At 32.1% G+C, this 17,726-nt stretch overlaps 2 protein-coding genes across 3 annotated transcripts; one reads left to right on the top strand and one right to left on the bottom strand.

The window, feature by feature from the left end:
- Positions 1–896: 896 nt before the first annotated feature.
- Positions 897–11,782, bottom strand: LOC113399418 (dolichyl-diphosphooligosaccharide--protein glycosyltransferase subunit STT3B). Of its 2 annotated transcripts, XM_064217865.1 has the most exons (15): positions 11,473–11,782; positions 11,168–11,386; positions 10,842–11,085; positions 10,500–10,698; positions 9,373–9,544; positions 8,707–8,885; positions 8,294–8,481; positions 7,937–8,127; positions 6,510–6,612; positions 6,187–6,429; positions 5,717–5,814; positions 5,004–5,132; positions 4,199–4,283; positions 3,819–3,842; positions 897–3,594 (listed from the first exon to the last, which is right to left on the bottom strand). In XM_064217865.1, the coding sequence occupies exons 1-15, from the start codon at positions 11,652–11,654 to the stop codon at positions 3,517–3,519; spliced, it is 2,334 nt and encodes a 777-aa protein (XP_064073935.1). In that variant the 5' UTR covers positions 11,655–11,782; the 3' UTR covers positions 897–3,516. The 2 variants fall into 2 exon arrangements, with proteins under 2 accessions (XP_064073935.1, XP_026494337.1); XM_026638552.2 differs by lacking the exon at positions 3,819–3,842.
- A 1,154-nt stretch (positions 11,783–12,936) lies between these two features.
- On the top strand, positions 12,937–17,242 carry LOC113399414 (uncharacterized). Its single transcript, XM_026638545.2, has 8 exons — positions 12,937–13,178; positions 13,255–13,437; positions 13,515–13,745; positions 13,830–13,970; positions 14,431–14,551; positions 14,942–15,086; positions 15,355–15,411; positions 15,491–17,242. The coding sequence occupies exons 1-8, from the start codon at positions 13,065–13,067 to the stop codon at positions 17,070–17,072; spliced, it is 2,574 nt and encodes an 857-aa protein (XP_026494330.2). The 5' UTR covers positions 12,937–13,064; the 3' UTR covers positions 17,073–17,242.
- Positions 17,243–17,726: the final 484 nt, after the last annotated feature.

Consider the following 17,726-nt stretch of genomic DNA (forward strand, 5'->3'; position numbering starts at 1 on the left):
AGTCTTAAATTAAGATTAAAGTGTTTCGACGATTGGGCCATCTTAACTCCTTGTACATATGCTTTAAATTTCAGGACGTAGTTGTTAGCTTATGGTGTGGTCAGTAATTCAGCCACTTCAATACATTAGACAATAATCTATACGCAGCATGTTTACGACATACATAAAGTAATTATTTATTTATATTTTATCTTAGGTAGTAGGACGGCCAAACGGGTAAGTGGACACCACAAAGACTTATTTTATATAGTATCACTAACAATTCCTTTCATCGACAATGCGCAACCAACCTTGGGAACTAAGTATGTTACGTCCCTTGTGCCTGTATTTACAATGGCTCACTCGACCTTCAAACCGGAACACAACAATACGAAGCGTTCCTGTTTGGCAGTAGAATATATGATAAAAGGGTGTAACCCAGACGGACTTTCACACAGCCAACAAGTACATATGTATATTTCAAAGAACAAGATTAATATGATGTAAGCATAATTAAGCAATTCGTAATATATGGCCGGGTGTTTTATAGAAGTTTTAAGTTCTCATTTATATTTGCACGGGTGCACTCTCTAACCCCTCACTCCCATAATCTGGAGGGAAAGCAAACCAAGATGAGCGGAGAGTTTAGGCTTACTCTTTGAGGCACAGGAGTGAACACAGCTGAATTCCAAACTGCTACTGATAAAATGCTTGACAGAGAATTCCGATTACATTGTAATGGCCTGGGTTTTAACCCTCGGTTTCATCATCCATATAAATTAGTCACAAGAACAAAGAGACAGGAAAATATGAATAGAGGTACCTACAGCTAACGATAAACATATAATATTAAGGTTGGTTCTCACTAATATAATTAAATAGAATTAATAAATATAAAATACAATAAAAAGCACCAATTATATTTTAGCTGTTTATTAAGAACATTGTAAACTACAATGAAACCTTAATACACAACATAAACCTCTGTTAGAAAATACGAAAAAAAAAACAAACAAAAGTGCTGGGCAACAATAAAATTAAAACACATAACATCTTCACTTACACAGGACAATACTTTGACCAAGACACAAGAAATAATTGCCTTTAAAATACAATTCACTACCTAACACATGTGACATTATTATGAACTAGACGACACCTATCAATATTACTGGCCAACATTATATGAGTAATATATTAAATTATGAGTGCCTCAAACGGTTTCATAATATATTTTCATTTTCGCAAATTAATTATAATTCTTATATTAAATGAAAAACTTGTGCATAGACTTCACTAATGTATTTAAACGTTACTTGAATCATCTGTCCAAAGATAATAATCCTATAAATATTACGATGTAATGAAAACGCTTATTTAAGTTGTTTTTTTTTTTTTTTTGTACTTTAAATCCATAACTAAAAAATAAATATAGTTCACAAAACCGTGTGAGGCAAACTTAATTCGTAGTGATTGTCGATATATATTACTCGGTATTTAAAAACCAAGTCGTTGGCCAACACGTACCTAAATCTTGGTGTTATTTTTACATTATATTTAACAATATAAGTCCCAAAAATATTATTTTACATTAACCTGTCTTAGAATTACATTTTTTTTTTAATCTTATTTCTTCTGATAAATAATATTAAGATAATCGATGATAACAAAGCGAGGTTAAAGTAACGTTAACGCTGCCAGATGTATGCAAAATATTAACTTAAAATTTCTAGTCTTGGTTATGGCTTTTTTATTATTCTGAGAACATTAATTTTTGCGAGAAATTCAATAACAGTATTAGAAAACATAACTCAACAATAATATAATAATTAAAATTTATTACTTTCTCAACATAATTGTTAATGATATATTATCTGGCAACATTATATACCTCAATCATCAAAAATGGGATCAATAGACACGGCGTTAAATAATTCTAATATAATATTTAAAACTATTTAAATATTATATAAATGGACGTAGCAATTACAAACACGATACCCTCTTTGAACATCAGGTAAGACACCGCAACATGGACATTTGGCTACAATAAACGAATAATTTTCATATATAGTCTGAAAACGATTTGTTAAGAATCAAAATGACATACAATCCGTTTGATTAAGAACTTCATGCAATATTATACGGAACTTAAGCCCTTTTTCCTTGTGCGAAGTCAGGGCGGACCATAAAAATATGTAATACTATATAAATATCAAGCGTCCCTTATATAACTACTAACATGGATAGCAATCCACCCGCTTCGCAGAGCATAAAATTAAATCCTTAAAGGGTGTTATAGATACAATGAATACATATTTCAACTACAATCCCTTCTGTTTGAAATTAACAAACATTAATTTGATATCCTTAAAAGAAGTCAATGTCTGATGTCTGTTATACTGAAGGAAAGATATTCATTAAAACGTAATCAGTTTTACATCTTAAGTCCCTTGGCTACAATCACAAAGAAAAATGTATATTGTATGACGAGCTTGCTGGATTCGTAGTTGATAACAGTATGTTTTGAGGATTGACGCTGTCAACCAATTCCCTCATCATCAATCATATTGGAATTGAATTTTCGGAATGATAATTTAAATCTCTTGTCTTTGTAATAGAAATTAGATTTTTGTTATGGGAGTTATACTTAACAGCAACACAAGTCTAATGACAAATCTTCTCTGGAAATTTAGTTTCGTACAATCCACTCGACAAACGCTATGACTCCACCCCAGACTCATGAAAGGGAACATGCTAGCTAAATTTCCATTCCTCACGTATTACAAGTTACTGAGAAATTGTGATGATCGAGCAAGTGGCATTAATATTATAAAATATTTATCTGAATGCATATGTAATTCATTGATATTTAATACGTTTCTCATTCATTAATTTTTTTTTGGTGATTAGAAAATAGTGATGTATTTAGATTCTATCCCGTTGCTCCTAAAAAAGGTTATCTTTCGAATAATAAAAAACAAAAATTAAAGAAAAAAAAATATGTGCCAGTATCCATGTAATCGGCGCGTAAATAAATTAAAACGTATTCATCTAAAAATTTAAGAAACGCCTTTAGTCTAATAGTCTACATATACATATATAAAGAATTGGTGTCAGTCATAGATCTAATATTCGCGTCAGTGGTAACGTGCTACTTATTCATTAATTTATATTTAAATATTCGAATTTAAATTATATTATTTTGTTTCTGAATTCAAATAAAAAAAATTAAGTCACTCAGGAAAAATGTTACCAGTTATTGATCAGGCGTTTGCGATTTAAAAATATACTTTAGAAATTCAACAATCTTGTCAAATGTACACTACGAAAATATTATTATTTTGAAACATACATAGCGAAAATTTCATTAAATCCTTACAATGCGTCAACAAGAACAGTAAGAACTCGCTCTCAGCGGAACGATACAGATAATAAAACGTAGGAAATAATTAGACTGGTTTTAATATCTGGGGAACATAGTTAAGTAATGAACACAGCATCGTCACCACTGACGGAGGCCGTATCTTAGCTGCGTCACTCCAGCTTCGTCATCTTCTTGCCCTTGACGAGAGTTGGTTTATTCTTCAGTAGACCTTTTCTTCTCTTTGATGTCTGTAAAAAGGTTTTTATTATATTATTTGTGTTATTTTTAAATTTAATATTGAATGTACTTTATACAATGGTCAATTGTCTGATAGTTCGTTAATTGAACGGAATCTTTACGTCAAATATAACAAATGTAATATCATCTAAATCAAATCAAAACCATATATGTAGATGTTTTTAATTTATACACTAAGGCAAAATAAATGATACATGTATACTCGGAACTATACCATCGGTCCTAGATCGTAAGCAGGCTGCAAACAAATCACATCTTAAGATAACAATACTAAACTCAATTACATCAGGAATATTACACGAGTGACAATATTGAGATGATCTTTTATAAAAAAAAAAATTATAACTTTTATCATTTTTAATTATTACAATATATGTTTCAAAAAACGTTATGAATGATTATGATCAGCAAAAGATTAATCGAAAACTTGCTTCCTTTGAGAATATTTTATTTATTTTGTTCAATAAATAATTGAATTGCTTTAAACCTTCAAAGGGAGCCATACTATATACCTTACAGTATACTGTAAGGTTGAATTTAATTGTTTTTTTTCAGATTAGTATTAAACGAATAATGGCAGCTGTATAATCAAACCTTCTTTGATAAGTTGTTGCTGGTCGGTATTGTCCGCTTAGCCAATGGCAATCTCGGCCGATTGAACTCATCAGGTTTCTTAACTCTGAAACAAAAAAAAATAGTTAATAAAATAATATATGTAGTAGGAGTCAACCGCAATAAAATCGATTAAATTGCTTCGCTAGCCGCAGACCTAAGAACGCAGATCTGTATGGCCTTGGATTAAACACCGGGTCAGAAGAATACAAGTTAGTAAGGCTTTACTGTGAAGAAACTATCAGTAGACACCAGCACGGAGTGAAACTGTCAACGGATACATTTCCATGCCATGAGACTACGTGTCGCCGTAGATCCTGTACTTAATGCCCCTCCTGTCATGTCGGATTGCCGTTCCATCGGACTATTCTATCGGAGTGAGGGAACAGAGAGTTCAATCCGTTCTTCGGGATTTACCTCGAGGGCCGTAATTCAGTTAAGTGGACATTATTTTTTTATTTACAATCTCAACAAAGTAACTTTTTCACAGATATCACATGAGACAATATAATTGTAAAATCTTGAATATCAATTTGAAACACTATTCAAAATCTAATCTCGTAACGCAACTAACCAACATTTACATGCAGTCGCACTCTATATGAAAAGTGAAAATCTAATCCATGAAATTTGTTTTAACTTTACCGTAATGAATGTAATCGTTGCCAACGATCTCATTACCATTCAATGAGAATTCAAAAAGATCGGCCAGTTTTGAAGCATATCGAGAGTTTCGCACCAAACTCCTAAAGGTGAAAAGCTTGCATGCCAGGGAGTCGGCCGGTACCTGTATATCCGCACGAGCCAGTGCTCGGTGGTGTAGGCCTCCTCCAGGTAGGTGAGCTGGAAGCCGCGGTGGCCGGGCAGCGCGCCGCGCGTGCGGTCGTAGCCCGCCGGGCTGCCGCCGCTGTCGTACCTGCGCCCAACACGGTTGTTACCGACGAATTCACCGCGGCCTATCTCGGACTCGACATTCGAGGTTAAAGTCTCTAGACTCGTAGTGCAAATTAAATCGACGGATTGACGTAACAATACTTTTAATGAGATATATTTTGACGTCAAATAATTATCTATAGTTTAGGATAAAATTTTAGATTAATATAATATAATTGTTTAAAGGTGCGGTGTCGATGGTTCTATCGATCGTTTTAAACCATCTAAACTATTATCTCACTTCCTCGGATACAAGTTTTGATCTCGACGACTTAAAATAAAAAGACGTGTTATTGTTAAAGAAACACTTGACTAAAATAATCCACCCGACCGTAGTTCAGTTACCGATTAATTTCACTATTAAGAAGCAGTACAAAGATAGATCTATCATTTGTTATATAACTAACATAGATACAAATATAATATTAATTTCGTAGCAATATTTAGTAGCAATAGATCCTCCATCTATAAGATATACCAAAACGTATAACTCTATAAGATATATATTTTTAACTGTTGTATTGATATTACTTTTTAAAGTTAATAATTGATCTTAAGTCCACTTACCTATAATATGATAATTTGTACATGAGACAATTTAACATTGTTTTAGAAGCTTCAGAATCTACTCTGTATTCTCCTCTCTCTGTGAAATAATCGGCTTCCTGTGACACCAAAAAGAAACCTTATATTATTTACAAGACACAACAAAGTCTTGAATTTAATTTTCAGTAATGTAACGTGTAAACGTGTCACGAATTAAGAATCATAAAAAACGAAAAGTAACAGTGTAACTCCCACTGCTGGGCAAATCCTCTCGAGGAAATTCTGCGGAGCTTATTCCACTGTGCTGCTCCAATATGACCTGTGACATTTCTCACTATAATCCGTGGAGCTCAGAATATTTTTTTTTAATATAAAAATATGTAGATGACATTTTCCATGGAATTGTTGTACACGGTGAACGCAATCTTCAATTAAAATTAATGTATTATAGCCATTCATCTCGGTTTTTCTGAAGAATCCCAAAGACTTACATGAATTTCCTTAGGGTGTTCTCCCTCAGCGATGCGGACCATCCAAATAAACTTGTTGATATCGTCTCCAGAATAACCGATAGCGCCGCCAAAGATCACCAGCACGTAGTCCACGTCCAGCATCGTCATTATATCGTAGGCAGCACTCTCATTACTAGCCATAGCCTTCCCGACCAGAGCTATGTGGGAATTGTTCCATGTATTATTGTCGACTAAAGTCGTTCTGTTACCCATACCGGCGATCTAAAATAAACAAAAAAATCATAATAAAGATGAACTGAGAAATAAATGAATAGAGATAATTATTAAATGAACTAAATTACCTGATAGCCATAATCCCACCAGGACATAATTCTAGCATCTTCAGCGGTATTCTGTGACAGCCAGCCGTAAGCTTCCCTGAAGTCGTCTAGTATTTTGCGAGAGCTAAAATTATTAAAATAAAATTCATCACCACAAAATATCGAAAAACTTCTTTAGGAAAAAAAATTGTCCTGCATCCTACAAACCAAAACAATTATGTGATAATTTTATATTAAATTATACTCCAACGTTGTTAATTTATTTTTTCGTGTCTCTTATTCAAAGATTTATAGAAGCGAAAGAATCTTCATTCAAATGGGGTTGCCCATCACACATCTCTTTTTCTGTTAAATTTAGTTTTTCTGATAACCTTGGTAGAAAACGAATATATTTTGGACTTGGATACTACGTATTAAACAATCGCCTTCAAACTCAAAGCATCAGGTGGCCTATTGGTTGACCACCAAGTACCCACCGCTGCCCGTAGAAATTAAAGCCGTATGAAATTTTAATCATTTCTTACGTAACCAATGCCCCAGCAGTTTCCTCTGCAGTAAAAATCCCTACTAAAGTAAATAAACTTCATAGCGATTGCTCACAATAAAGTTTTTTGCCCAATGATCTAGATTGACGTCCCTAGTGCCTTATATATAGAACACGTGGATATTAACAGGAAATCGTTTCGATAAATACAATCGAACCGAATATATCCAAAAATGGTAAACTTACTCGTTGGTATCTGGAAGACTGGGAAACCAAAAGGTTTAAAACGGAATACAGTAACAACGTTTGGCAGGACAATAGCTGTTTTACAGTCCCTAATCGAATCAGACCTTTAGTTTTGGTTATCGTCACGTTACCACTGTGCATTGCTGTTTTCCGTTTTATATTAAAGGATTACTACATAACATACATAACATAATCAGCCTGTAAATTTCCCACTGCTGGGCTAAGGCCTCCTCTCCCGTTGAGGAGAAGGTATGGAGCATATTCCACCACGCTGCTCCAATGCGGGTTGGTGGAATACATATGTGGCAGAATTTCGTTGAAATTACACACATGCAGGTTTCCTCACGATGTTTTCCTTCACCGCCGAGCACGATGAATTATAAACACAAATTAAGCACATGAAAATTCAGTGGTGCCTGCCTGGGTTTGAACCCGAAATCATCGGTTAAGATGCACGCGTTCTAACCACAGGGCCATCTCGGCTGTATTACTGGGCCAATGAAATTACAGGCGCACTGACGATAATAATGATTTTCGCTTCTTAACTATAAGTGATGACCATTTATCTGAACGAGCCCTTCTTTAATCCTAACTAATATTAAAAATAATAAAGTGAGTTTATTTGTTTGTTACGCTTTCACGTCTAAACTCAAACCCTATCGTACCCCTATACCTCATATCATAAGTAAATAAAAAATAAACAATCAGTTGCACTTACCCGTCGTTACCGTAGCTGGCCAAAACGATACTAGGACTGGAGTAGGCGTTAGAGGTGGCCCAGGTGCAGTGCACGGAGAACAACATGAGCAGGATCATGAAGGCGATGAGTGTGCCCGAGCGAACGTTCATACCCAGACCGGAGTCTGCGGCTGGAACTGGCTCCGGGGTACGCTTCTTCAGTTTACCCGCCTGTGTGAGAAGCATACTAATATGTTATACAATTCATATAATATAAATTTCATAATAATCATAACCACTAAAACAGATACAGAGCTTAAACAAATTTAGTACAAATGGACCGTATCCAGAATATCTATTTCTACAAATGATTTCTGCCATCCTACTTCGATCCTACCTTATCATACAAGTTTTTCGAGTCTTCTGTTTCAACGGGCGCCGTCTGCATTTCATCCTCTTTAAGCACCAAGTCGAGCAATATAGAGAAGGCGATGCCTGCCAGAACGCACACTACAGGCGTCAGAGTCAACATCAGTCGGACCATCACACCCGCAAAGTAAACAGCACTTAGAGCATATAAGGCCACTGTAAAAATACATTGTGTCTTAATACAACAGAAATTACATTCAAACTATCATACTTGGAAAATCCCTCAAGTGGGCAAAGGCTTTTTCTCAAACAAAGACTCAAACAGTCATACCAATCGTGCTTTTGATCTAATGTTGTACATAATCTCTCTCAACTGATGTTTGCATGCAATACCCATGCCAGATAAAATAATAAAGTATTACAATAAAAAAATATTCTTACCAAAAACTCTCTCATCATTAATATTTTTGATGCAATACCAAAGTCCAACAGGGAATGTACACACAAGTACGTGTAAATCGAAGAAAAATGATGACCATGTTGTCGGCTGGTGTTCAGATACCGAAGCTATGATAGGGATATGGATCTTTGCGTAACCTGTATCCCATAGGGAGTAAAATCTAAAAAAATAATCTTTTAATATATCTATCAATTTTAAAATTATTAACTATAAAAAGAAGTTATTTATTAATAAGGAAAATAAATGTAAAAAATTTAACTTAAGAAAAACAAGACATTTTTACTTACACAGATTACTTTACCCACGTAGATAAAACATATCACTCACACTACAGTACCCTCAAGTATAATTGTATTCTGAATTGTTTTTGTCAAGCTAACAATGTGTGGAATAAGTGTATTTATGGTATGTCGTGTTTATCTAATTCAAGCAACTACCTTAGCAAATTAATACAAATGCAAAATTTGAATGAATTATAATTTCAAACTTTATATATATTTATTATAAAAAATAATAATAATATTAAAGTATAACACTTTTATATGTTACATTTGAGTAAAACACTTCTGATACAAATTTCTATCCAGTGTACTGAGTTGGAGTATAGTTTTTATTAATTATCTTTCTAGTTGAAAACACAAACTTACCTTCCACTCCAGGGAGCAATTACCCCCATATATGTAAGGAGAACCACAGCCAAGAACACAGTCCCGGCAGCTACCAAACCCCCCAAGATAAGCAATTGTTTCCATTGTCCTTTCGGATTCAGGCTGTGTAAATACTTTAATGCACCTACGGCCATCAAAAGTGCAAACACACCTAGAAATATAAACTTATGTTAATCAAGAACTTCTATCTTTTTTCTTTTTAATTACTTTCATATGAACTTTTTATATTTCTTTTCACATTTCCATATGTTATTGTTATTTATTCATATGTTTCATTTTAATATGTTTACTAATAATTATCAGAAACAATTTACATAAAGGATAAACAAAACATTAATTACATTTTAACCGTGGACAGACAATTTTATTCACTTTATATATTTTTTTTATTTATTATTAAAAATGTAATCTATACTTAATTAAAAAATACCTAAAAAGCAATATATTTACAGAGAAATTATTAAAAAGATTTAAATGTTTAATGATTAAACTATTGATAAGCAATCAAACCTATCAATTGTAATTCTGTGATACACACATATTGTAATAACGAAACTGTTATAGTTTCGAAAATATCATTTTAATTTTAGGTATATTGATATACCTTATATATATATCAACATAATTCAACAACCTAAGTTACATTTACAACCAAAAAATTAAACTATTTTGTAAATATAATGTCTTTACTAAACATTTCAATGAATGTGATGAAGAAAGACTTTAGATATTATATAGAAAATAATGTATCAATGAATGATGTTAATTGATCATCGATAATGTTAAATGAAAAAATGTGAATATTTCTTAATTCAAATACCAAATCAAAATGTTTTCAAGATCATAGTCATAATGAATACTATACACTATTTGTAATTTGTAGAACGTCAGGCAAATGTTAATATATATGTCATAATAAGAATAATAAATAGTTCCTAACATTGTCGATGTGTTCCCAACCACTTATCACCATGAAATGTCCATTCTAACTACTGTAACAATTTATTCACCTATTCATTAGCAATTGTATCTACACTAAGCTCTACCAACAAATCTGTCTAATAGCATTTTAAAGAATTGTTAGTCCTTAATCAAAATATATTTACCTGAAGCAGCCATGTGTTCACTTGTGCGGATTGGTTGGAATCCTACGAATGGAATCTGCATAGACAGCAATAGTCCAATAATGTAAAAGACAGTATAGCTGACAAATAACCTTTGCGAGAACCGTCCCATAATAAGTAATACAAAGACATGTAAAGGTATTAAATTGATAATGAACACGTAACCACCCCATGCTGAGACCTGAAAAATATTAATTTCTAAAATGATGTCATAAAACAGGCATAGAACAGTATAAAGTTTTAGTAAGTTAAGTGACAGCATCAAAATTTTTATTTACAAGTCACATGAATACAGATAAATTTAAAATATATATATGAACTCACCATATAAAAGTATGAAAGAGCTGTACAAATTGACCAGAAAATTGATCCACTTTTTATACTTTTCAACCATAAATAATAAGTAAACTGTAGTGCAAATATAGCTATGCCCTCATTATCATAACTCCCTGCTACAGACCTGCTGCTGTAGCCTGGTACTATTGCTATAAAACATGCAGCAAAGAGACCTGCACCACGGGACCATAGCTCAGATGTTAACAGGTAAGTAGCTATTGCTGTTAAACCACTAAAAAAATATATCGTATTAATAATAACTAAATCCATTTTTGCCTGTATAACAGTAAGCCAATAACTATTAAAAAATATACCTGAATATTGGTGCAAGAAACACACATATATCTCGTATGTGTATTGGTATATTAAGTGTATGCAGTATCCAATGGATGGTCCCTGATGTGATCATAAGACCAGGGTAAACTGTACCCCCTACAATGCGACCTAGAGGGTACCATGCTCTCTCGTCAAACCAATTTAAAAAGTTATAGAAACCATGCTGTACCATATACGCCGTCGATCTATAGTTAAACCTGTAACACATATTCATTATATTTCTAAGAGGAATGCACGTGAAAAAAAAACCTAGTCTTTTTAAAAGTATTGTTATGTTGCTTACCAAGGATCAAATTCATGAATGATGCTTTCGAAACGTATTACAGCAAAAAGCCGGGATGCAAAACCGGCCAACCAAGCCAGTGACAAAACTGTAACCGTGATGAGAGTACTAAAGCCGGTCGTGTTGTTAAATATTCCTTTATTGCGACCATTGCTGTGTTTAGTCTCAGCCGTTGTCGGCATCTTAATATGAGATAAAATTATTGACTATCCTAAATATTCAATAAAAGATTTCTCATACATCAATTTCAACAATACGATTTCTATTGAAATTGATTGACTTTTGGCTGACTGACACGTCCACCTTAAAATAAAGCTTGCCAGTTATATTAAAAAAAATGTATTAATTTGTAGTTCAATTTAAAAAAGCTTATCATCAATAATATTATATATGTATTTTAAGTAGAAAGACAGGTATTACGTACCTACCTATTTTTTTAAATGCCTTTTGTATTATAAAACCATATATTTTTATACAATTATACCTAGGCTACACACACACGTTATACAAAATTTTATAATTATGGATACTAGATAATATAGGCTTACAAATAAAATATACACACCACATTTTTTGTGCATGTACAGTATTAAATCTAAATTTAATAATCTCGTCTTTAAAATAAGTATTATACACATAAAAGAAATTTATGAATTTTCGTTTACTTCTCCACGCTATACAAAGATTTTCAACATATCTGCATTGAAAATATTTATAATATTTAAGTCAACGTAGTTTAATGTTAAATTAAACTACATTTCAGACTTTAAGTATAATAATTATTAATTAATCTTATCATTAGTAATATACTGTGTGTTATGATTTACAAACAAAACATTTTCTGCCATGTAACTATTGTATACTTAAAACTTTTCCGAAATGCGCATACTACACACACAAACTATGCAAATATTAGATTTATGTATATTGGTTTAGTAATTTTTTCAAGTAAAGAACACAAAAAAAAGTTTTCACATTTATTAGTAGTCAAGAACGTTACAAAAATTGATTGTAAAGTGTTTTTGACTAGACTTAAATGGCCACACGGGATTCGCGTGACGAAACATTAAAATATCAATAAAATTGATAATAACAAAAAACAGATCTTCAGTATATTATTACAAATACCGAAGATTTGTATAAATTTTCAGCTATATGCAAATTATTGTAAACTTACCACTACTTATTAGTTTATTTAGACTGGACTATATTAGCTTAAAATATTCATAGCATATTTAAATTCATACATAATATTTAGAATGTATATAGTGCGCGAGCGCGCGCCCGTGTATTTCTTTGGTTATTGTTAGATATTACTTTTAGAAAATGATTTCTTAACATTTAAAAAATACTAGCTCATTTCGTTAATTTATGATGTTGGATAATAATATCGTGATCAACAAAATAATTGTTATACTGTTTAAACGTTAAAAAGAGATAAAGTAAGATGATAATTGACACATTAGAAACAAGGAAAACGGAACGTCATTGGTAACGAAATAAAGTGATTTAAAAAGCGGAAATCAGAAATCAGATTTCAGAATTTGATTAGTCTTGAATAAAATAAATGTTATAATAACAAAACAAACGAAATGTTGATATCAGACGGTATAAATCACGGGAAATTACAATCAATAATAGTTGGAGAATTAAAAAAAGCGGGATTAAAACATCGTCTTAAAAAGATTATATCAAAAAATGTCAAAGTAAGTTTTCTACTTAAATGTACTGATTAAATTGTGTATACAAGTGTCGAAAATAACATTTCTTATCGATTTTTAGGATCATAAAACAGTGTTTGGAGCACCTTTGGTTAAAGTTCCATCATGTAGTGTGATTTGTTGTGGAAGCACTTTGTGTATTCCCACCGTTGTTAGTGAAATGTCGTCAGTATTGCGAAAGAATGCTCAAATCGAAGGCCTCTTTAGAAAAGCAGGGTCTCAAACCCGCCAAAAAGATATTAAGGTAAATAAACAAAATATATATTCTTTAAATTTGAATTTGTAGAAAATACATTTTTTCAACTAAGCATTTGGTTTTAGCGGTTGCTTGACGCTGGTGGTTGTGTATCAGAGGGCCATCATCCAATCGATGTGGCGAGTGTATTGAAACTCTACCTCCGGTGCTTGCCAGAACCTTTGATTAGTGCTGAAGTGCAAGATCTGCTTTTGCGATGTAGATTATCAACCGGCGAAGATAGTTTAAAATCTATTTTAAACACACTATTACTTTTACCAGTACTACATGTTCACCTTTTGCATTATGTGATGGAGGTATACAATCTTTTACAAATACTTTTGAAACAATATTAATTAATTATTCATACTAATCATTCAAACTAAATGTTGAAATTTCAGTTATTAAATTATATAGCATCAAGGCACAAAGATAACTTAATGGACTCTTCAAATCTAGCCATAGTACTAGCTCCAAGTATCATGCCTCTACCAGCTGCATCCTCTGCGCATCGATTAGAACATCATGTAGCCCTAGTCAAGGTAAAGATGTTAAATTATGTATATTTTGAAACATCTCAAATTATCAGGTATACTATGAAATGTAAGCCAGTAAATAAAATGCTGTATAATATATATTTTGAATTATATATTCAATAAGTCAGTCAGTAAGTTGATAATTTTTTTTTTAACAAAACTGTTCTGTTAGTTAACACTTAAAAATCCATGGACACTACTCCATCAAACTAGAAACAGTATGTTCCCAATAGTCTAACAAAAATAAAAATAGCTATGTTAGCTTTAAATCAAAGACTTACTGAGTGTTTTTTTGATATAAGTGTAGCAAATTTGAAACTGTAACAACAATTTAAAATGGGTGACAACATTTATTTGCTTTTTTACAAGTTACTTCCACCATACTGCTTAGTAAATATTGTGGGATATATTTGTCGGCCTTCTTTCTTTGAAAGTTTCATCATATAATGTATTTTTTATATTTTAGATATTTATAGAAAACTCTAAGCACATAGGACTTTTAACAGACGATTTAATGACAAAACTTGATGATGATTCCGACGTCAGTCAATCAAGAAGAAAAAAAAGGCGAAGTGGATCCCTTAATAGTAAGCTTATATACTTTATATTGAAATATGTTTTATCAATTATGTTGCTATGATGTTTAAAAATAGACATCGGAGGAAGTATGTGTATAACTTTGTTAATGCTTATCATATAACTAAAGAATATGATGATAACACACATTGGGAATTAAACAATAAATTCCAAACAACAATAATTATTCAGTATTTAATGTCGCTATAAATTTGATGAAATTTGGAAACTTTAATTATTTTATGTATTATTGGTTCAGTGGTTTTACCATCGAAGAGTTACAAACAGACAGAGTTACTTTCAAATTTATTATATTACTATATATGACGATTGCTAATACTTAGTTATATTATTTAATCCCACAAACATAAACAAATATGCTATAAAATCTGTTTCCTTAGGAATGTTAAGCGGATTACGAAAAATGGTCTCTGGTAATGTAACCACCCCAGCACTAGTCATGGAAAATGGTAAAACACCAGTATTGAGTAAATCTGCAGCCAAAAGGAAATTTGATAATTACGAAGGACTTTCTGTAAAAATAAAGTAAGTTGCATTACATGTACATGTATTTTGTAAAATTCCAAGTGGTATTATCTAATACTTAGCAGTATTGAGCAAGAAATTGTTCTTTGATAATTAGTTTCAATAGCACAGCATATGTTTAAGCTCCATAATTCTTTTTATGTAATAATAATTTTAATTAATTATTAAATACTATTGTTATTTTTAAAAATTCATTATTAACCAAAACTAAGTTATATTGTAATAAGAATAATATCTTATTGTTTCTAATTCAAATTATTATTTACAGGAAAGAAATAAGAAAGGAACTTCCTCAGAAAGAACTATCATTTACACCAATGAAAATGTATGCCCTTATTATTATTCAATACCATGCACATACAATAAAAATTGTTCTTAATTCATTAAAGTATTTTTTTTGACAGGGGTGTTACTGGACGGAAGAGATTACGCCTAAGTTTTATGGATTCTAGAAGTACACCTGCTATAAATTCAGATTTTAAATCTCATAAAAACTGCGAAACAAGTGTTAGCAGTGAAGACTTATTGACATCCTCAGAAAATTTGTTTAGTGCTCATGATACAATAGACTTATCTCCTGACAGGAAAGAAATTGACAAAGACTATGTAAGGATATCAAAGCAGGAATATGAAGAAATAAAAAATAGAGTTTCAGCAATAGAAAATAGATTGTCGAGAGAGTTTACTGATGTCATACCAAGGGTCCAGCCATTGCAGCAAGTGCAAAATGTTTATGAGCAAACTTTAGAAGATGTGGCCATGTTGAATTGTCCAACTTCGGAGCATTTAGCACGTCGACTTAGCAAAGAGTTAAAAATCAGGCCCAAGGAACAAACCAAAATAATTCGTTCACCAAGTGCGAGAAAAATAGGTACGATACGACGTCGTTCCAAAGAAAATCTGACTAAAATAGTGAGACATAAATCCTGGAATGCCTCTTCACAATCACAACCTCACCATAATACTGATAGGTTTTATCCATATGTAGGATTAATTCGGAGAGAGCGAGTAAGCACTGTCAATCCAAATCAAGTACCCATAAAAAGTCAAAACTTAGTTTCTGAATGGGATGGCTCATTATCAGAGAATTCAATTAATAATCTGTCTGATTCTAGTCTAAAATATCATCAAAGAAAAAGAATAAGTCTCGCTCCTGATTTTAATTTAAATAAAACTATCGGTAAAGATAAGTCCCGTCGATCACTTAATATAACAATAAACAATAGCTGGGATGGTACAGCACCTGAAAATTCGTCAAATAATTCAACCAATCACAAAACGAAATCAAGGTACTCGTCACAGTTCGAATGCTATCAAGATATTAAAAACCCTAATCAAATAAGTAAAGATATTTCATCGAATTCTAAACAAAAATGGCGAAACGCTGCAGCTTTCTTCATGAATAAAACGGGTGAATTAGAAACAAGCGGCCAAAGTGGAAGACCTTCCGTAAACAAATTAAGGCGACAAAATGCAGGAGCTGTTCTCGCAAAAGCCAAGATGTTCGAATCTAGCTCTGATAAATCATCTGATCGAAATGAGAAGTCAATTCATACAGGTTTTGCAAGAAAACCTAGAGTAAGCCAACAACAAATAAAAGCACAAAAAATTACTTCCAATTCTAAATCGAAACTCCAATCTTGTGCTAGAGATGAAGTGGAAACTAGTCCAGCTTACAAAGCTAAAAGGAATTCAAATGATTTTGGTTCGTCTACAACATATCGAACTTCAGTTTCTCATAACAAAGATGACATCAACAATATGCGACAGAATAGAAAAATAACGCCCATTAAAAAAGTGGTGTCCCCACAATATAACGTATTAAAAACACCACAGGCCCCTGCTTTCAAAAAATCATTATGTACCCCTCGAAACTTACGAACACCTGCGTCAGCTAGTGAACTAAAAAGAAACAATATACCGATGAAGGCAGTGCATATTTCTCCAAGAAGATCACCCCGTCAGAAACAACGTGCATACAATTAATCGGTTTATAGTATTTTGAATAAGCCTGTTACATATATTACGGCTTAGTACTTATAATAGCATAAAGTCTAAATGATTTAATTATTAGCAATTTGTAATTAAAATAAATGTATTTTTGTATATACTTGAGTGTTTAATTCGAAATATATGCCTTTATTTTTGTATGAATACTTTTTGTGAAAGGTTTGATTTAGATAACAGTTCTATGCGAATGAGGCTGAACTGTATACAATGCTATGCCATGTATACTATTAATATATCTTCTCAAATACAGCGTTACTTAAAATCTGCATACTAGTAAAAGGACTTGGTACAAGTAAAAGTATTATACCATAATCCATATTATTGAAGTGAAAACTTTATCCACAATTTCGTTAGGGGAAAAACTTCGATACGCTCGACATGCTCGTGACGTTTTGCGCTAGACTAGAGACTCCTTTGTACATGGATACGCATACACTTTTGTATTGTATATATAATTATTCTAAATACGGTTCAATTATTATTTCAATTAATGTGTTGAGCTTGAGAAGCCTTATAATAAATAAATAATAAATTATATAAAAATGTGTGTAACAGACCGATGTTAATAAATTGAAATAACAAATATTATTATGAATCCAGACTAGATTGATCTAAAAACAATTATTTTCA

The sequence above is a fragment of the Vanessa tameamea genome, chromosome 19 (genome assembly GCF_037043105.1).
Source record: "Vanessa tameamea isolate UH-Manoa-2023 chromosome 19, ilVanTame1 primary haplotype, whole genome shotgun sequence".
NCBI classification, from domain to species: domain Eukaryota; kingdom Metazoa; phylum Arthropoda; class Insecta; order Lepidoptera; family Nymphalidae; genus Vanessa; species Vanessa tameamea.

Bases quoted from the DNA above. Each gene is read 5' to 3' on its own strand.
- LOC113399418 (XM_064217865.1), bottom strand. From the start codon at position 11,654: ATGCCGACAACGGCTGAGACTAAACACAGCAATGGTCGCAATAAAGGA. The intron at 9,545-10,499 runs GTAAATATATTT...TTATATTTCTAG, and splicing joins TGAACACATGGCTGCTTCAG to GTGTGTTTGCACTTTTGATG. The intron at 3,595-3,818 runs GTATAGTTCCGA...ACCTTTTTACAG, and splicing joins CTTACGATCTAGGACCGATG to ACATCAAAGAGAAGAAAAGG.
- LOC113399414 (XM_026638545.2), top strand. From the start codon at position 13,065: ATGTTGATATCAGACGGTATAAATCACGGGAAATTACAATCAATAATA. The intron at 13,179-13,254 runs GTAAGTTTTCTA...ATCGATTTTTAG, and splicing joins TTATATCAAAAAATGTCAAA to GATCATAAAACAGTGTTTGG. The intron at 13,746-13,829 runs GTATACAATCTT...TTGAAATTTCAG, and splicing joins TTTTGCATTATGTGATGGAG to TTATTAAATTATATAGCATC.